Source organism: Colletotrichum tamarilloi, assembly GCF_030869305.1.
Source record: "Colletotrichum tamarilloi strain Tom-12 chromosome Unknown Scaffold_135.1, whole genome shotgun sequence".
Classification (NCBI taxonomy): domain Eukaryota; kingdom Fungi; phylum Ascomycota; class Sordariomycetes; order Glomerellales; family Glomerellaceae; genus Colletotrichum; species Colletotrichum tamarilloi.
The window spans coordinates 69,074-83,649 of NW_026849518.1; the positions used below are offsets into that span (position 1 = coordinate 69,074).

Consider the following 14,576-nt stretch of genomic DNA (forward strand, 5'->3'; position numbering starts at 1 on the left):
CTCGTGACCTTTCAACATCAAGGCGGCTTTACCAGTATTCTTATCCCAAAAGCGTACGGTGCGATCATCTGAGCTAGATATAAACCAATTTTGATCTGGAGTGGAAGTCACCGCAAGCACTAGTTCCTGGTATGCATCAGCAAGTGAGTAAGACAAAGTCGACAAGGCATGCTTACCGAGTGTCCCTCAAGGGTCATAATACAGGAGCTATGCTCCCGACGAGGGAGATTATGTTTCCAAGCCTTTACAGTTTTGTCGAGAGAACAACTTAAGAGCAGCAATTCATCCGATGAAAAGTTGACACCGTACACTGAGTAAAAGTTGACACCGTACACTGAGTCATGGTGCCCTGCTAGATGAGCTAACTTGTTCCCCTGATTCACATCCCAAATCTGAATGGTGCTGTCCATACAGCCAGCGGCAACATAGTTGGTGCTTGGACTGAAAGCAACACAATTGACGGCGGACTCTGTTTTAATCACTATTCCGTCATACTTTGGATCGATATTCGACAGACGAATAGTATGGTCGGCAGATCCAGACGCAATTAAGTCTCCATTTCCATGGCGGAATGCTCCTGGGTGGCTGATCCGGCAAACGTCGACGGAATACACAGTGCCTCTATGCTCTTCAAGGGTCCTGAGGACCCGACCTGTCCGAGTGTGGAAGATCTGTAAAGTCCTGTCAAATCTGCATGGCATCCCGGGTGCAGTTTCATCAATGTGAGGTCAGTTTTACTTACACGAACCAACATGTCCTCGCTGCCAACAACGAGGCAGCTGCTGTCTGAGGAGAAGCACATGCTTTGAACGCCTGAGATATTACCGTTATTCAAGACGGCGACAAGCTCCCCCCGCGCTACTGTGTAGACCTCGGCCTTTTCGTAAGAACCCACCGCAAGATACAAGCCGTCGAAGCTGAAGCGAACGCAAGAAACCACACTGTCAGGATACAACGTTCGTACAAGGCTGATGTCCAGCTTGGTATCCGCAGACGGATTGGAGACTGCGTGCCAGCCATCACCGTTCTGTACATCATCCGAGACCGCGAATTCCATGCTCATCCCCGTTGGCGCTTCGATTTCAAATTCGTCAGGATCACTCTCGTCGGGGTGCGAGGCTTTCTCATGTGGATAATGATTAATCGGAGCTTTGCGTTTTGAGCCAGATAAGTTCTTTGATTTGGTTTTCTGTGAAGGTGCTCTGATCCTATACTTGGAAATACCCTTCGCGTGTTCTTTAGCTTGATGTCTTTTCAGAGCCGAGGTGGAAGGGAAGGCAGGGTATTGGCAGCCTGGCACCTCGCAAGGGACTCGTGGGCTATGCGTCATTTCGTGCTCGTTTCGAAGCTTTTCGGTCTCAAACCCCGTGCTAGCTAGTGGGCAAGATGAGAAGCTGCAGGTGTACGCGGAGCAGCGAAAGTCTTGCTTGAACTTCTCAAGCTCCTGCACCGTAACCCTCGGATGGTTGAATAGCTGCAACAACTCTTTGACCGTGTTCTGATAGTTGAAAAGTAGTGTGCTGAGGCCGCTGATGATAACAAGGTCATCTGCGGCGTGATTACTGACAACGGGCTTTCTTATTCGCTCTGACTCAATGGCTCTCACTGCAGCTTGGATTTCAGGATGGCTATCGAGACCGCAAATCTGATGGTCCAAACCTTGGATCAGGATCTCTGGATTCTTAGCTTGGCGAAAAGAATTCAGAACCACCGAAAGCTTATGTGACCGACGAAAGAATAGGGAATTCGTGTCAAGGCCTTTTCTCGAAGTAGCAATGCTGAGTAAATATCCAGCCCAGTACTCCGAGGCATATACGTGAAGGCCATGGAAGCCACGAAGTACACGCAACCGTCGGTCTAGACTTGGATATGTCGGCCGGAAGACCTGCAATCCTGACAATAGACAAGATGCGATGGAAAGGCCCTGGTCTTGTAGCTGGTTGAACTCGTCCAGACAGACCGTGCTTTTAGAACTCATGAGGAAACTATAGCCAAAAATTAATGACTCTAGTCCAGAAATGGGTTCAACAAAAATGAAGTAGCTTACTCTTTTACTGAGATGTGTATGAAGGCAAATGTCGTGTCACTTCGCTCTTCAATGAGGGGCATACACATGTCGAAGAGGTAAGTCGGGGCCAGCTCCTCCACATTGACGCCGTCATTTACTGTAGAGAACGATATGGCAGATCTTAACTCCGCTTTTCGCAGAGGTCTTTTAGCAAAAGCAATCCAGCCCATGATTGATTGCAGACGAGATACAGAGCGTTGGTCAAAATGTGAAATGATCTTGGCGAGAATTTGTCCATAGCTGCTTGAGTTAGACTAATTCATCTCTGAAACACTTCGCAGCTTGACGTACAATTCGCTTAGTTCATGAGGGAGAGCATCGACGGCTTCCACAACTTCACGCTTCTGGACAAACATATTGTTTGTCAGGTAATTTAACACAAGTCGAGCCCAAAGAAACATGCCTGAAACTTGATGAGTTGACGGTCTTTGATAATAAGGCTTTGAACGTAGACTTACCATCAGCCTTCGTTGCCAACTGAAGCTCGAGACTTTTGAGTTCGGACACCTTGAAGTCCATTTTAGACTTCAGCTCGCCAAGTCTCTGGGCAGCATAGGTTGCTATTGCTTTCTTCAGGGCTTCCTTTTCCTTCTCCCCTGAAAGTGAAATGCAATGCTTCTGCTTCAGCTTTCTGGAAATTGCTGGCGGCATGATACTTGTCACTAATACCTTGCAGACCGTCGATGTGGTGGCAAAGGCCTTGGACACCATTCGCTCCAGCAAGCTGATGACTTTAGGCTGCTTCTCCTTGTCGCATTCATCTAGCCCGTCCAATACCACGTGGACGTATGTTGTCTGCGATGGATTGTTGGAAATTGCCCCGATTACCTCTAGTATCAAGCTCTCTATTACTTGCGCCTTGACATCCTTCTGCTTAAGGATGAATTCTTCGTAGATATACGCAATTAGGTCGCTGTTATGCTGGATTAGCTGCAGCAAAATTGACCGGATGATTTGGTCATAGTCTGTTGATGCTCCTTGCGAATATGTGCATATGTAAGAAACGACCATGGAATTACCCGAAGACCTTAGAAAAGCCGTTATTCGGGTCGCCAGGGCACTTTTTCCAGTTCCTGGGTGACCATGTAGAACTAGAAATGTCGATTCCATACTACACTTCATCCATGTTGAGATCCTCTTCTGGTCCAAAATCCAGTCACGCGTTTGGGGATACTTCTGGAGTTCAGCCGTGATCATGTCGGAAATATTGGCCTGTTGGTTGTTGTCGACCTTGAGCCAGCCGACTAAGTCGAGTAATTGTTTCGCTGTGCGTTCCTTTTCTTGTCTGTCGACCTGTTCTGCCGCCTCGCGTCGCAAGGCCTCCACATTCTCCCTCATCTGTTTCATCTGTGAAAGACCTACTACGTTGGCAGTGCTGTCAACGAGCTTCTCATGAGCTTTGAGGTCGTTGATAATGCCGTCGAACCGGCGCTCGAAGTGACCCCAGGATGTCATGAAAAACACTTTCCAACCTATCCATTGGCTTAGAAACGAGCCTCTCATTCATTGGGAAATCATAGATATCTCTTACCGCTTCTACGAACGAATTTGTAGGCTTCTTTATGAAATTTGAGAATGTCGGAGTAAAATAGGGCGAACGTCTGTTGGACCTCCACATTTTCATCGAATGTCTGATGCAGAATCTTAAATCGAGCCAAAGGCTCTGCAATGCGACTATACGCTCCGATGATTCTATCAAACGCATCAACGTAATCGGACGAGACCTTAACGTCCAGTCAGCTCAGAATTCGACAGCAGCCTAGCTAATTTCTGTACGATTCATTGTATTCCATACCTTCAAAATAAGCTTAATCGGAGCCCATATCCAAGCCATGTTTGGGGTACCCTCGCAGGCCGCTTCAATAGACTTTGAGTAGTGCTGCAGGCCATCAAACAGCGGAGTCAGACGCCGCATGTTCCGCAGCAATTGCCGAGCCGCGAGTTGGTTTTCAACATCGTGAGCAGCCTTAATGACCTTATCCAGTGTAGTGGTAGCGAAGTCAGCACTATCCTCGCTTGAAATCGTCCGTTCAAGGTCGTTGAAGGCATCCCGGATGGTACGCTGGGCAGCGAGTGAGACCCGCGCTGCTAATGGCATTTTGACAGCTCACTGCTATGTAACATGCATACCTTATAGCTGCTGAAAGGAGTATGTGGAAAAGTCTATAAAATTGAAATCAGAAAAGTGAGATCGAGGGAAAGGGTGAAAAAGGAAAGAGGGAGCCCACTTTCTTCCTCAAATTGTGCCCAGGGCTGACTGCTGCAGCCTCCATCCAGCACAGCCTTCAACAGGAGTAGCTCTCGGGCGAAATGACCTAATGCGACATCACACTGCATATAAGACACACAGTCAGATATGATTTGATAAGAAAACACTGGGGAATGAAATGCTGACACGTCACCTGCGGGAAGATCGCGATACCCACATGACTCTCATGTACATGCCGCAGTCCTGTTGAAAGTATCATCAATTGAGGTTTGGTGTTTCTTGTGCTGTGAACAATAACGATATTAATAGCCTTTACCTACCTGTACTAATGAGTACCGTTGGACAACAACGACAATACCATAGGAAAACTGAAGTATTCGTTGCTGCTTGAACAATTGGATGCTTCAATCTCTAACGGGGAGGTCGCTCAAGGTAATCAGAAGTCATCAAGCTGAGCCACAGGGTAGCCTGCTTCGATGCACCCGCGTCATGGTTACACAAGCTGCACTGCCCCAGGCTGATTGATCTCCTCCACATTGAGCAATATCAAGCCATCGTCCAGACGCCTCCAACCCTCCTAACTCAACAACCATCTTCTCCAATACAGCAGCTTCGATTCCACTTCTCATCTGAGCCATGGCCTCTAATCATCATCGTTCGAACAAGCGCCCGAGGCTTCTAGAGCCCCCGGGATACAGCGGCAGCCCAGCTGACAGTTTTTGGGGCTCTGCTAACCAGCCGGGAACCTCTCACAACCGCAGTCAGGACATCATAACATCACATTCACCTGCGACTCAAGTGTCTCCAGGAGCTGCTGTTTCTCGTGGTTATAGAGTGTCCGCTCAGTTCCAAGAGCCGAGTAACAACTGGAGAGACTCCAGCCATGCTAGCTTCAACTCAGGCTCGCAAACCACCTTTTCGCAGTATCCTAATGTCAGCTTGTCCTCGGTGCCAGAGTCGGAACGGAAAACAGGTCCCTTGAACGCTCAGTTTACGTCATTTGGAGCCCTTACCACCGCAAGTTCATTTGAAACCACGGCAATTAATAGCAACTGGCCCGAAGACGGTTCTCCAGCTCCTACGCAGCTTTCACAGCCTATTAATTGGTACATTCCAGAGGTGTCAGATACCTATGCCTCAACCAGTCAAATCCCGAACATTCATGACTTCTCACAGCTGAATTGTCGCCTCCGGGCGACGTATGTTTCACCTGCCATCACAGCCCAGCCGCCAGGTTTCCCAACATTGCTTGGATCAGCCACATTTCTCAACTCTTCAGACATTAATTCGCAAGGTCTACAATTTCTTCCCAAAACATTTCTGGATTCATTTGCCCAAGATCCGACATTCCAGGCCCCTCTGTCGCACGAAATTCCGCCGAAGTTTGGTGTGTTATCGGGCGAGGCAAGCGACATTGAAGTGGATGAAGAAGCCGAGGAAACTGATTGCTTTGACGATGAAGAAGAGAAATCCCATCCTGAGTCAGAAGTAACATGCTTTGGCATGGTAAGCTTACTGATTCAATACTTTCATGTATTTGAGACCAGAACATGTTGATGAATGCCTCACTACAGTTTGTAGGCATTGCGGCAACATGCCAACCGTATTCTCGGGCGAATCCGGCTACTTACGCAGTTGTACTTGGAACCCGTTCATCCTTTAGCGGGACTGATAACTCAAACATCACCGGGACGGTATGCTCTGAGTTCACTTATCTCACGGACGCCCTTTTGGCAGATGCGGATACAGAGCTCCAGGTTCTCTGTTGTATAACAGAAGATGCGCTCAAAGTTGCAAACAATGGAAAACGCTTCCGTGGGTCAAATTTCACGACAAAGTGTTCATTGAACATCATCCTTTACGGGCAAGGCAACCATGCCGAAGACATTTTGCTGTTCATTGATCAGTGCAATGAGGAGCTCGACTATGCGCAAAGGTTGTATCTTCAGGATCCCATCGGTTGCGACCGAAATGTGCGGTACTGCAACCCTCAACGACTGCCCCCATTGGGCCCAAACGATTATCAGTATACACTAGATCTCAGGGGGGAGCGTCAGAACTTAGTAGAAATGGAAGACCTGGAACCGCCACCAGAACTATTGGAGCTTCTGGACTCCCAAGAGGACTTGCCGGAAGCCTTGCAGCCGCCGGCAATAGTGACAACACTTAAAAGGTATGTTCAGAGCATTTGATCGCTTTTTTGAGACAATCACGACAGCTGACCTAAAATTACATCAGGCATCAAAAGCAAGCTTTGACGTTCATGTTACGACGAGAGCAAGGCTGGGTTTTTGATGGAACAAGACCTGACATCTGGGAAGCAGAAGAGACTGAACGTGGAATAAGGTACTTGTATTTGCCCTGTTGGATTTGCGTATTTCTGTTGATGATCTAAAGGTTTATTAACCGAGTATCTGGTGCTCGTCATGATCACGAACCTCCCAGCTTTTACGGCGGCATCATTGCGGATCCGATGGGTCTCGGGAAAACGCTCGCAATGATCACTCTCGTTGCCTCGGATGCATACTTCATGGCGCAGAGTGAAGATTCTAGCTTACCTGGCGTTTTAGGCGAGGAATCTTGTGGCTTGACTCTGATTGTCGTTCCACCAGCGCGTATGTTATTCACGGATTCTGTCTTTCATGTTTCTACATTAACCACCGATGTTGACTTGAAATTAGTTCTCGGAATGTGGGATGAAGAGCTTATGAGGTACGAGGGCTCTCAGAAACAGGCAAAAGCCACTGCCATTTTCCCTGCCTGTGCCAATGAACAGGGGCTGATCTAGTAGCATTTGCAGACACACCGAGTCTCGGAGATTGCCATGGCGTCTGTACCACGGAAAGAATCGCCAGAGACATACCTCGGAACTTGAAAACACAACTATAGTGTTGACAACATACCACACAGTATCCACAGAGTGGCGTACTGAGGCTGCTCGTGAGTCGTCCATGCTGTTCACGACCCGCTGGAGGAGAGTGATACTGGATGAAGGTATAATATAGCCGATGTTCATCAATAACGTAACGTTTGCTCACAAACTCAGCACATTTCATTCGAAACAGGGACTCAAAAATGGCGAAGGCTGTCTGTGCTCTTGATTCTGTCTCTCGTTGGGCCGTGACTGGCACGCCGATTCAGAATCACCTTAACGACCTTGCCACTCTCCTCAAGTTCCTTAGTGTCTACCCCTACAACGAGAAACGAATCTTTGACGCGGAAATATCGCATATGTGGAAAGCTGGTAACGCTGAGGAGGCAGTCAAGAGACTCAAGCGCCTAGCTGGCTGCCTGTTGCTCCGCCGGCCAAGAAAGACGGTCGAGTTGCCACCGAGACGCGACCGGGCATGTCACATTGACTTGCAGCCTGATGAGAGAGAGCTAGACAACCAGATTCGGAGCCAAACCATCACTCAAATCGACGAAGTCCTTCTCCAAGGTAGTCAAAAACAAGGAACGACATCATCTTTCAGCGTTCTTCAGCAAATTGTCGGAATGAGATTGGTATGCAATCTTGGGTTATTCTACCCTCATAGACATGATTCCTTGGCAATAGCTGCAAAGACGCCAACGGCGGAGGACTTGAACCAAGCGGCGCAAGGTCGATTCAACCTTCTAATGAATGAGGTGGGCAGCATAATATGCCAGCGCTGCGCTTTTACGATGGACGCCAATTACAATCCCCAAGAGAATTCCGGACGTACAGATGCTCTATTCTCCCGATGCGCCCAGTTCTTTTGCTCGAACTGCGTACAAACAGCCACTCGAGATAAGAAAAGGATTGGATGTGGGCACGACTCGTCTTGTACCATGGCTTCCGTGTCGACTAGTCCCGCAAGCTTGGAGGCCATGCCCATCTCAATGCCAATTGAACAGATTGCAGGGGCAGGGTATGTCCCTACTAAAGTGACGGCCCTCATAGAGGATATGCAAGAAACACCAAATGACGTCAAATGGTATGTATCAGAAGTCAACAGGATTGCTTATGCTGAGGGATCGTTAGTGTTGTGTTCTCGACCTGGACAATGACACTTGATATTATCGAGGTTGGGCTGAAGCAAGCTGGCATTTCAGTCCTCCGCTACGATGGAAAAGTTCCACAGAGAGAAAGACAGAAAGTCATTGACAGATTCCGTGATGATCCGTCACTCCGCGTGCTATTACTGACACTCTCATGCGGTGCTGTTGGGTATGGTCAAACGATCAATCGCGTATTGCATGTGCTTATTAAGCTAATATGGACGCTGCGAATAGTTTGACGCTCACTGTTGCCTCGAGGGCATACTTAATGGAGCCCAGCTGGTAGGCAGTCAGATGGAAATCTTGAGTAGCGGATGCTCACGCATATTTATAAAGGAATCCAACCATCGAAGACCAGGCCTTGGCGAGAATCCACAGGATGGGCCAAGAAAAGGAAGTCACAACGGTACGGTTTTACGTCAAAGATTCTTTCGAGGAGGTAAGTCGCCATCGTTCGTTGCAGTGAACCATCACATGGCTTAATTCAGTACGCTGAGTAGGCCGTTGTCACAAATCAAAAACTCAAGAGGGAGCTCGCCGGCATTCTGCTTGCCACGGGCAGAACAGAAAGCAGTGAACTAGGTCACTTAGAGGTGAAGTCTGATGAAAATTCTGCTCTTTTCATACTCTCTGACACTCTCAATCTAGCGCATTCGTAGGCTTATTTAGTCATTTGATTGTTGCTGGGCGAATCCATGTGCGTGGCGTGCCGCTTGCTTAGACTGACCGTTTGCGATAACCCAATTATGAGGGTAAAAGGCTTTCAGCCGGAAGATTTCTTTCTGTTCTAGATTGCACTTATTTACGTTCACTGAGTCTTACAGATTAAACAAGAATGTCGATTGCTTTGTTAGAAACGATTTTCGCGTAGCTTTGAAGTAGTTTGGTCATCTCTCTGATTGCTCCATCACCATCGTTCACAGCTACATACCTTAGGCTGGCAATATTATCTTGCGTGTTATGGTGATGTTCCTCTACACTGGGTATGTATACTACGATCTTCTTACTGGATGAAAGGGGGTGCAGATAATTGAGTTCAGCACGTTTAGCGAAGAAAAGAAGATTTGGAGGAAAACGAAAGAGGGTACTGGCGGGAAGGGAGGTGGAAGGGAAAGTAATACCAAAAGATGACGAATTTTTTCAGGGGTTGGGCGCTTAATTACGAAAATGTGTTCTCAGTCGCCAAAGTTCTGATTTCGGTAGACGGGTTAACGATAGTATCTGGATGCACTAACAAGCCACCAACACCAAGTTCTGCTCACCCCCAGCTCACCCTTCCTAAAATCTCAACCTCAGTAAAAGCAGCAATAATGAGGTGAGCAAGTGGGTGAGAAGATTCCACTTGAGTAGCATAGTGAAGCGCCTCTAGATTGATTTGAGGATGAATTTAGATGGAATCTGTCGTTATCAAGGCTCTTCATTCCGGAGTTGGATGTCTTGGATACAATCGCAATAATCTAGTCTCTTATCATGACGATAGACTATTCGTCTCGCGATAGACCCGAGGTGCCAATTCCTTCCGCCAAACTGACAATGTTGAAGATGTGCTCATCAAATAGCGATGCTCCACTGAATGCCCTTGCGAAGAGTTCCATCATTGTCATGTCCTCCAAATGCTTGCCACGTGTCCAAGCACATATCGATAGACTGCTCGCTGCTGGTGTTTTGGTCGGCTACAACAGCCTTTCGAGTGACACCTTTGTGCGTCATCGTGATTACTTTGCCGCAGAGCCTGTTGTTCTGTGCTTGACCGTACGGCTCGAATATGCCGGATGGCATCGCGACTAGTGGGAGGCTGCGGTCGACCGAGTTGGAAAAGTAGGTACTGAGACCACAGGCGCCATTCCTCCAGAAAATGTTGCGGCAGGCAGTTGCGTCCCCAAACATGAAGATAGAGCCTTTCGTGTGAGAGCCTGAGACTACCTCGCCGGCGACGGCCTGAGACGCACCCAGGACAAGAAGATGACTCAGGAGTAACGAAGAGAGCATCTTGGAAGATTTGTATGTGGACAGTCGACCGTGACTTTTGATTCAATATGTATGGCGAAGTCAAAGGTGCTAGTGGTGTGGCTGATAGGACTGATTTGGGAGAAAGCCTGATGGGAAAGAATCATGTAAACTGGGCGTAAGGCTTGATAATAAGTAATCTGTCCGTGATACTCGGCTGAAAACATGCCAAGATTTCAATTCTGCTCTTCGATTCCAGAGCGATGAGTGATCCTCTCTTACACGTTCAGCTACTGTTGATGGAGAACTGGTGATCGTCCACTAACTCTCGATAAACCAAGGCTTAATTTCGGCGTGGCTTACTTCTCGTGTCCCACAACCACTTTGCGTCGCAATCCATAGGATCAAATGCCCGTAAGACCGCTTGCTAGCCATTCGGTATCCCACATGTACCTTCCGCTTTTGTCCATGAGACTGGGGTTACTGACTCTGTCATTCAAGGTTGGCTCCAAGTCTTTGCTAGTCAGTAGCTCAACTGCCATCTCAAGCCATCAAATCTTTTGATAGTACCCACTCCTACAACGACTATAGTAATTGTTAGCTACGCCATTGTGCCTGCATGCATCAGCTAGTCGATACGCGTTTGTTGCGATTCGTGAAATGAAAACTGTTGAATGCATAGAAAGATCGGGTGTCATACTTCCCGAAGCTACCACTTCCGCTACTACGGAAATTGAGGTCTTTCAGACTGTGTGGGATAGTTGACAATTGATGCAGTCCTGGCTGTCTTACATCCGTTCAATCGTTTTCAACCTGTCTTTTCAGACTAGTGAAACAGACTAAGCAAGCACAATCGGCCCGCCCAAGAGCGATCCTTGGTTGTGGAACAAAGCTCGAGCAAGTCTCAATCTGGCTGCCTAGACATCCCGGCCGGGAATATAAACAAGATTTCCTCTTCCGTCCAAATTGAACGTTTAACACTTAACCACTTGAAAATTCATCATTCCGGATCGAAAGAGGACTCAGTGGGTCCTTTGCAAAGGACTGATTACAACGAACAAGAAATGTTTCCTGCATCACTTGGTTCCCACATAATTATTTGAGATCACACGTTTCAATGTAAGACTCGGGCGCTCTTCGTCTCGTCGATTTCATGGTCAAAATATTGATTCAAGCCTTAGACGGCGCATAGCTTTGATCAGTGGTCAACTAATTCAGCGTGGGAATAGACAATGGCGTTTGGGAATGCCGGAAGTCTTCTATTCTCATCATTCTATCAACGTGAAGGATTGCGATCTGCAGCCTGTTGTTCCAAGTGAACATTACCCTGGGTTAACTACAAACACGAGGTCTTTTAATAAAACATATTCCAAGCTAGGCTCACCATGGCGTGGTTTACACGACTCAGGGGCTCGGGAACTTGGATCAGAGTGTTTCTCGGCCGAAGCCCATTGCAGGAAACATTCTTATAAGAAACGAAACATGGTCGCTGTTCGATCAAACGATCTGTTCACCATCTTCAAAGCTTTCTATTCGCTAAAGTCTCGCCAACCTTCTATTACCATCATGTTCCACAATTTCGCCTACGCGTGTGCCTTCGCCACGCTGCTAGCTGTACCTGCGACGGCAAGAGACGTTCCAGCTAACGTTAAGGCCTTTTACGACCAAGTTCGTGGCCGGCAGCAATGCTCCACCGTCCTCAAGACCGGCTTCCATAGCAAGGAGGGCGGCAAAGGAGGTGAGACGACCGAGAAATGTCCCAAGAGAATAGATTGCTCAGTGACCCTAACACGGACAAACTATCCGCATCACAGATTATGGCTATTGTGGCGACTACTTGAGCAATTACAATGTCATCTACATCCAGGGTTCGGGAGGTCGCCTCGCGAACATGGACATTGATTGCGATGGTGCGGAGACTCATGGAGACGGCCGATGCGGTTCCTCCACCGACACGCAGCCGCAGACGTCTTTCAAGTCCGAAATCCAAGGTTACAAGGCCGGAATCAATGATCTGAACGCGTATGTTCACCCTTACGTTGTTTTCGGCAACGACGGATCTAAGCCCGGATGGCCTACCTTCGACCCAAAGAAGCATGGCATTGAGCCCCTCAGCGTCATGGCAGTTGTTTGCAACAACAAAGTTGTGAGTCCATCCTCTGTACCTTTCGTTGTTGATTTATATTTCACTGGCGCAACTTCTAAACCTCGAAACCTGTAGATTTATGGTATCTGGGCCGACACCAACGGTGATGATGGCAGCCAAGCCATGGTCGGTGAAGCCTCGCTTTCTCTTGCTACGGCTTGTTTTGGAACTGGTATGAATGGCAATGCTGGACATGACCAGTCTGATGTACTCTACATTGCGTTCCCGGGCAAGGACGCCGTTCCTGGCGCTCATGGTGCTACCTGGGCCGCCAACACTTACGATGAATTTGAAGACAGCATCTCGGCACTCGGCAATCGCCTCCTCAAAAGAATCCGAGCTTGAGCCTCGAGTTGAACGCTGATGCAATCCTCCAGATAGCCATAGAGATGTGCTGCATGTAAATGCATCACTACAAGACGCAGAGGAGACTCCGTATAAGGTGATGGAAAGGGGTTATTTTTCGTGTACATTAGCATTATTGAATGGTCTTTGCGGCCTCCTTAGCATCCCACTCTCTCAAAAGAATTGATTTATCTCACATTTTTTGTTCGGGTAGCAGCACGTAAACATAAGTCTTTACTCACTACTGGAATTTGTCTGACTGCAATCACTTGCGTGCTTTTGCCATGATCCGCTTCAAGGACATGATTTATATTAGTACTTTATGAATCCCAGTCGTGCCCAATTGCGGAAAACGTTCTCCCGCAAATATTCCCCAGTCAGTCTTGGCCGCCAAAAGAAGTGATATTTACAGCCTTCACTTGAGCATCTGTGATTCCTTAGCCAACGTTACTGAACGACATGATGCTGCTATTTTGGCATATGTCCCCTCGAAAGAACCTTGTTAGGTCGAATCTTGCAGCAGCACCAATCGGGGCATAAGAAGGGATGGACGATAGACAGGCGGTTGTGTGCCTTTCCTAAAGTACTCATCTGTTGTGCATGGAAATCATGATTGCTTCTCAGTGAAACATAAGTATAATAGCTTGCTCAGGCAATTAATTGCAGCTCTGGACAGCAGGCATACATGGGATGATGAAGGATTGGTGCACAGTTTCAAAGTAATGTTATTAAGAGGCAGTCTCCAAGAAAAAGCACCAGTGCATCCACCTCCCAAACTGTCAAAAGCCGTTAAATATAAAGAATTGAAGAATAACGGGAAGAGTTTCCCAATGCAATCCAAAGCAAAGCGATGTTAGATGATGTAGAATCCTGCATGTGGCAAAACGCACATGCGCTGCTCGAGTTTCCAAGCAATCTCTCATACGGAACCGTCTTTTATCCACAAACACCAGAAGTGGCAATAGTGTTCAAGTCCTTCGGAATGACACCGGCAGCAACGGCGGCTAAGAGAGTTAGTCAAATGTGGGAATCATAAAGCTCGAGAACATTTTGAGACGTATGTGACTTACCTTTGTAGGACCACCGGTAGTCATCGCCAAGCGCGGTCTTCCACGTCCAGAAAACCCAGCCTGCAGTCCATTCCTCGTAAGAGTAAACCTGAGCAGCAAACCACTTCTTGTAGAAGGCTTTCTGCTTGCTTGGGCTCCACCCATCCGTCGATTCAACGTTGTCTGGCACTGCGATACTCCACTCGCCAACTATGGTAGGCCCAGCGGCATCTGAGTTGCGGTTATCTTTGCAAGAAGTTGAGATATAGCTCTGATGCGAGACAGAAACGCTCGTCGACCACTTCAAATAACGGTGATCATCGAATGCGGTGAAATAGGTGTCGCTCAAGAACTCGACCGGATTCCCGGAGCCCCAGTTTGTGTTCATCATCTGTATGTGGACGTAATTGTTGCGAGCCACATTGAGGTCTTTCTCGACCTGACGAATTCCCTGTCCCAGTATTATCAGCCCCTGCAACATTAACACCACTGTAGGCGAAGCGTAGCATGACGTACCGTGTAAGCGTCCTTGTAGAAGACGGACCGCATCGATTGCACCTTGCGATCCCAGGCGACGGGCTCATTTAAGTCAACATACCCACTTCCTGGCACCCCCCTGTTTCTGGCACCCACAAAAACGCGAAAATCCACCACAACCCAATGCCCACCCCCAACCTCCTTTTATCACAACATTTTCAATTCGCGTCCAAATGGGCTCATCTTTTGCACATGTCTTCTTCTATATATAATGCCTCAATATACCGAAGATCAGCTTCGTCAGGCTCTCGAGGA

The 14,576-nt window shown here is 47.8% G+C and overlaps 6 protein-coding genes across 6 annotated transcripts; 3 read left to right on the plus strand and 3 right to left on the minus strand.

The window, feature by feature from the left end:
- Positions 1 to 547: 547 nt before the first annotated feature.
- CTAM01_14816 (NACHT domain-containing protein) lies at positions 548 to 4,166 on the minus strand (the record flags this gene model as incomplete). The annotated part of the gene is made up of 6 exons (XM_060530815.1): positions 548 to 1,985; positions 2,048 to 2,165; positions 2,343 to 2,471; positions 2,527 to 3,540; positions 3,600 to 3,792; positions 3,864 to 4,166. The coding sequence occupies 6 exons, from the start codon at positions 4,164 to 4,166 to the stop codon at positions 548 to 550; spliced, it is 3,195 nt and encodes a 1,064-aa protein (XP_060374624.1).
- A 747-nt stretch (positions 4,167 to 4,913) lies between these two features.
- CTAM01_14817 (WD domain-containing protein) lies at positions 4,914 to 7,065 on the plus strand (the record flags this gene model as incomplete). Its single annotated transcript, XM_060530816.1, has 5 exons — positions 4,914 to 5,783; positions 5,852 to 6,450; positions 6,516 to 6,623; positions 6,675 to 6,892; positions 6,959 to 7,065. The coding sequence occupies 5 exons, from the start codon at positions 4,914 to 4,916 to the stop codon at positions 7,063 to 7,065; spliced, it is 1,902 nt and encodes a 633-aa protein (XP_060374625.1).
- Positions 7,066 to 7,228: 163 nt separating this feature from the next.
- Positions 7,229 to 8,956, plus strand: CTAM01_14818 (WD domain-containing protein; the record flags this gene model as incomplete). The annotated part of the gene is made up of 6 exons (XM_060530817.1): positions 7,229 to 7,271; positions 7,324 to 8,233; positions 8,281 to 8,466; positions 8,532 to 8,579; positions 8,634 to 8,736; positions 8,798 to 8,956. 6 exons carry the CDS (start codon positions 7,229 to 7,231, stop codon positions 8,954 to 8,956), a joined length of 1,449 nt encoding a protein of 482 aa, XP_060374626.1.
- Positions 8,957 to 9,848: 892 nt separating this feature from the next.
- Positions 9,849 to 10,286, minus strand: CTAM01_14819 (uncharacterized protein; the record flags this gene model as incomplete). The annotated part of the gene is made up of 1 exon (XM_060530818.1): positions 9,849 to 10,286. One exon carries the CDS (start codon positions 10,284 to 10,286, stop codon positions 9,849 to 9,851), a length of 438 nt encoding a protein of 145 aa, XP_060374627.1.
- Positions 10,287 to 11,810: 1,524 nt separating this feature from the next.
- On the plus strand, positions 11,811 to 12,735 carry CTAM01_14820 (fungal chitosanase; the record flags this gene model as incomplete). Its single annotated transcript, XM_060530819.1, has 3 exons — positions 11,811 to 11,982; positions 12,059 to 12,390; positions 12,466 to 12,735. 3 exons carry the CDS (start codon positions 11,811 to 11,813, stop codon positions 12,733 to 12,735), a joined length of 774 nt encoding a protein of 257 aa, XP_060374628.1.
- Positions 12,736 to 13,671: 936 nt separating this feature from the next.
- CTAM01_14821 (endo-beta-1,6-glucanase) lies at positions 13,672 to 14,333 on the minus strand (the record flags this gene model as incomplete). The annotated part of the gene is made up of 3 exons (XM_060530820.1): positions 13,672 to 13,739; positions 13,806 to 14,235; positions 14,301 to 14,333. 3 exons carry the CDS (start codon positions 14,331 to 14,333, stop codon positions 13,672 to 13,674), a joined length of 531 nt encoding a protein of 176 aa, XP_060374629.1.
- Between the last annotated feature and the right edge of the window lie 243 nt (positions 14,334 to 14,576).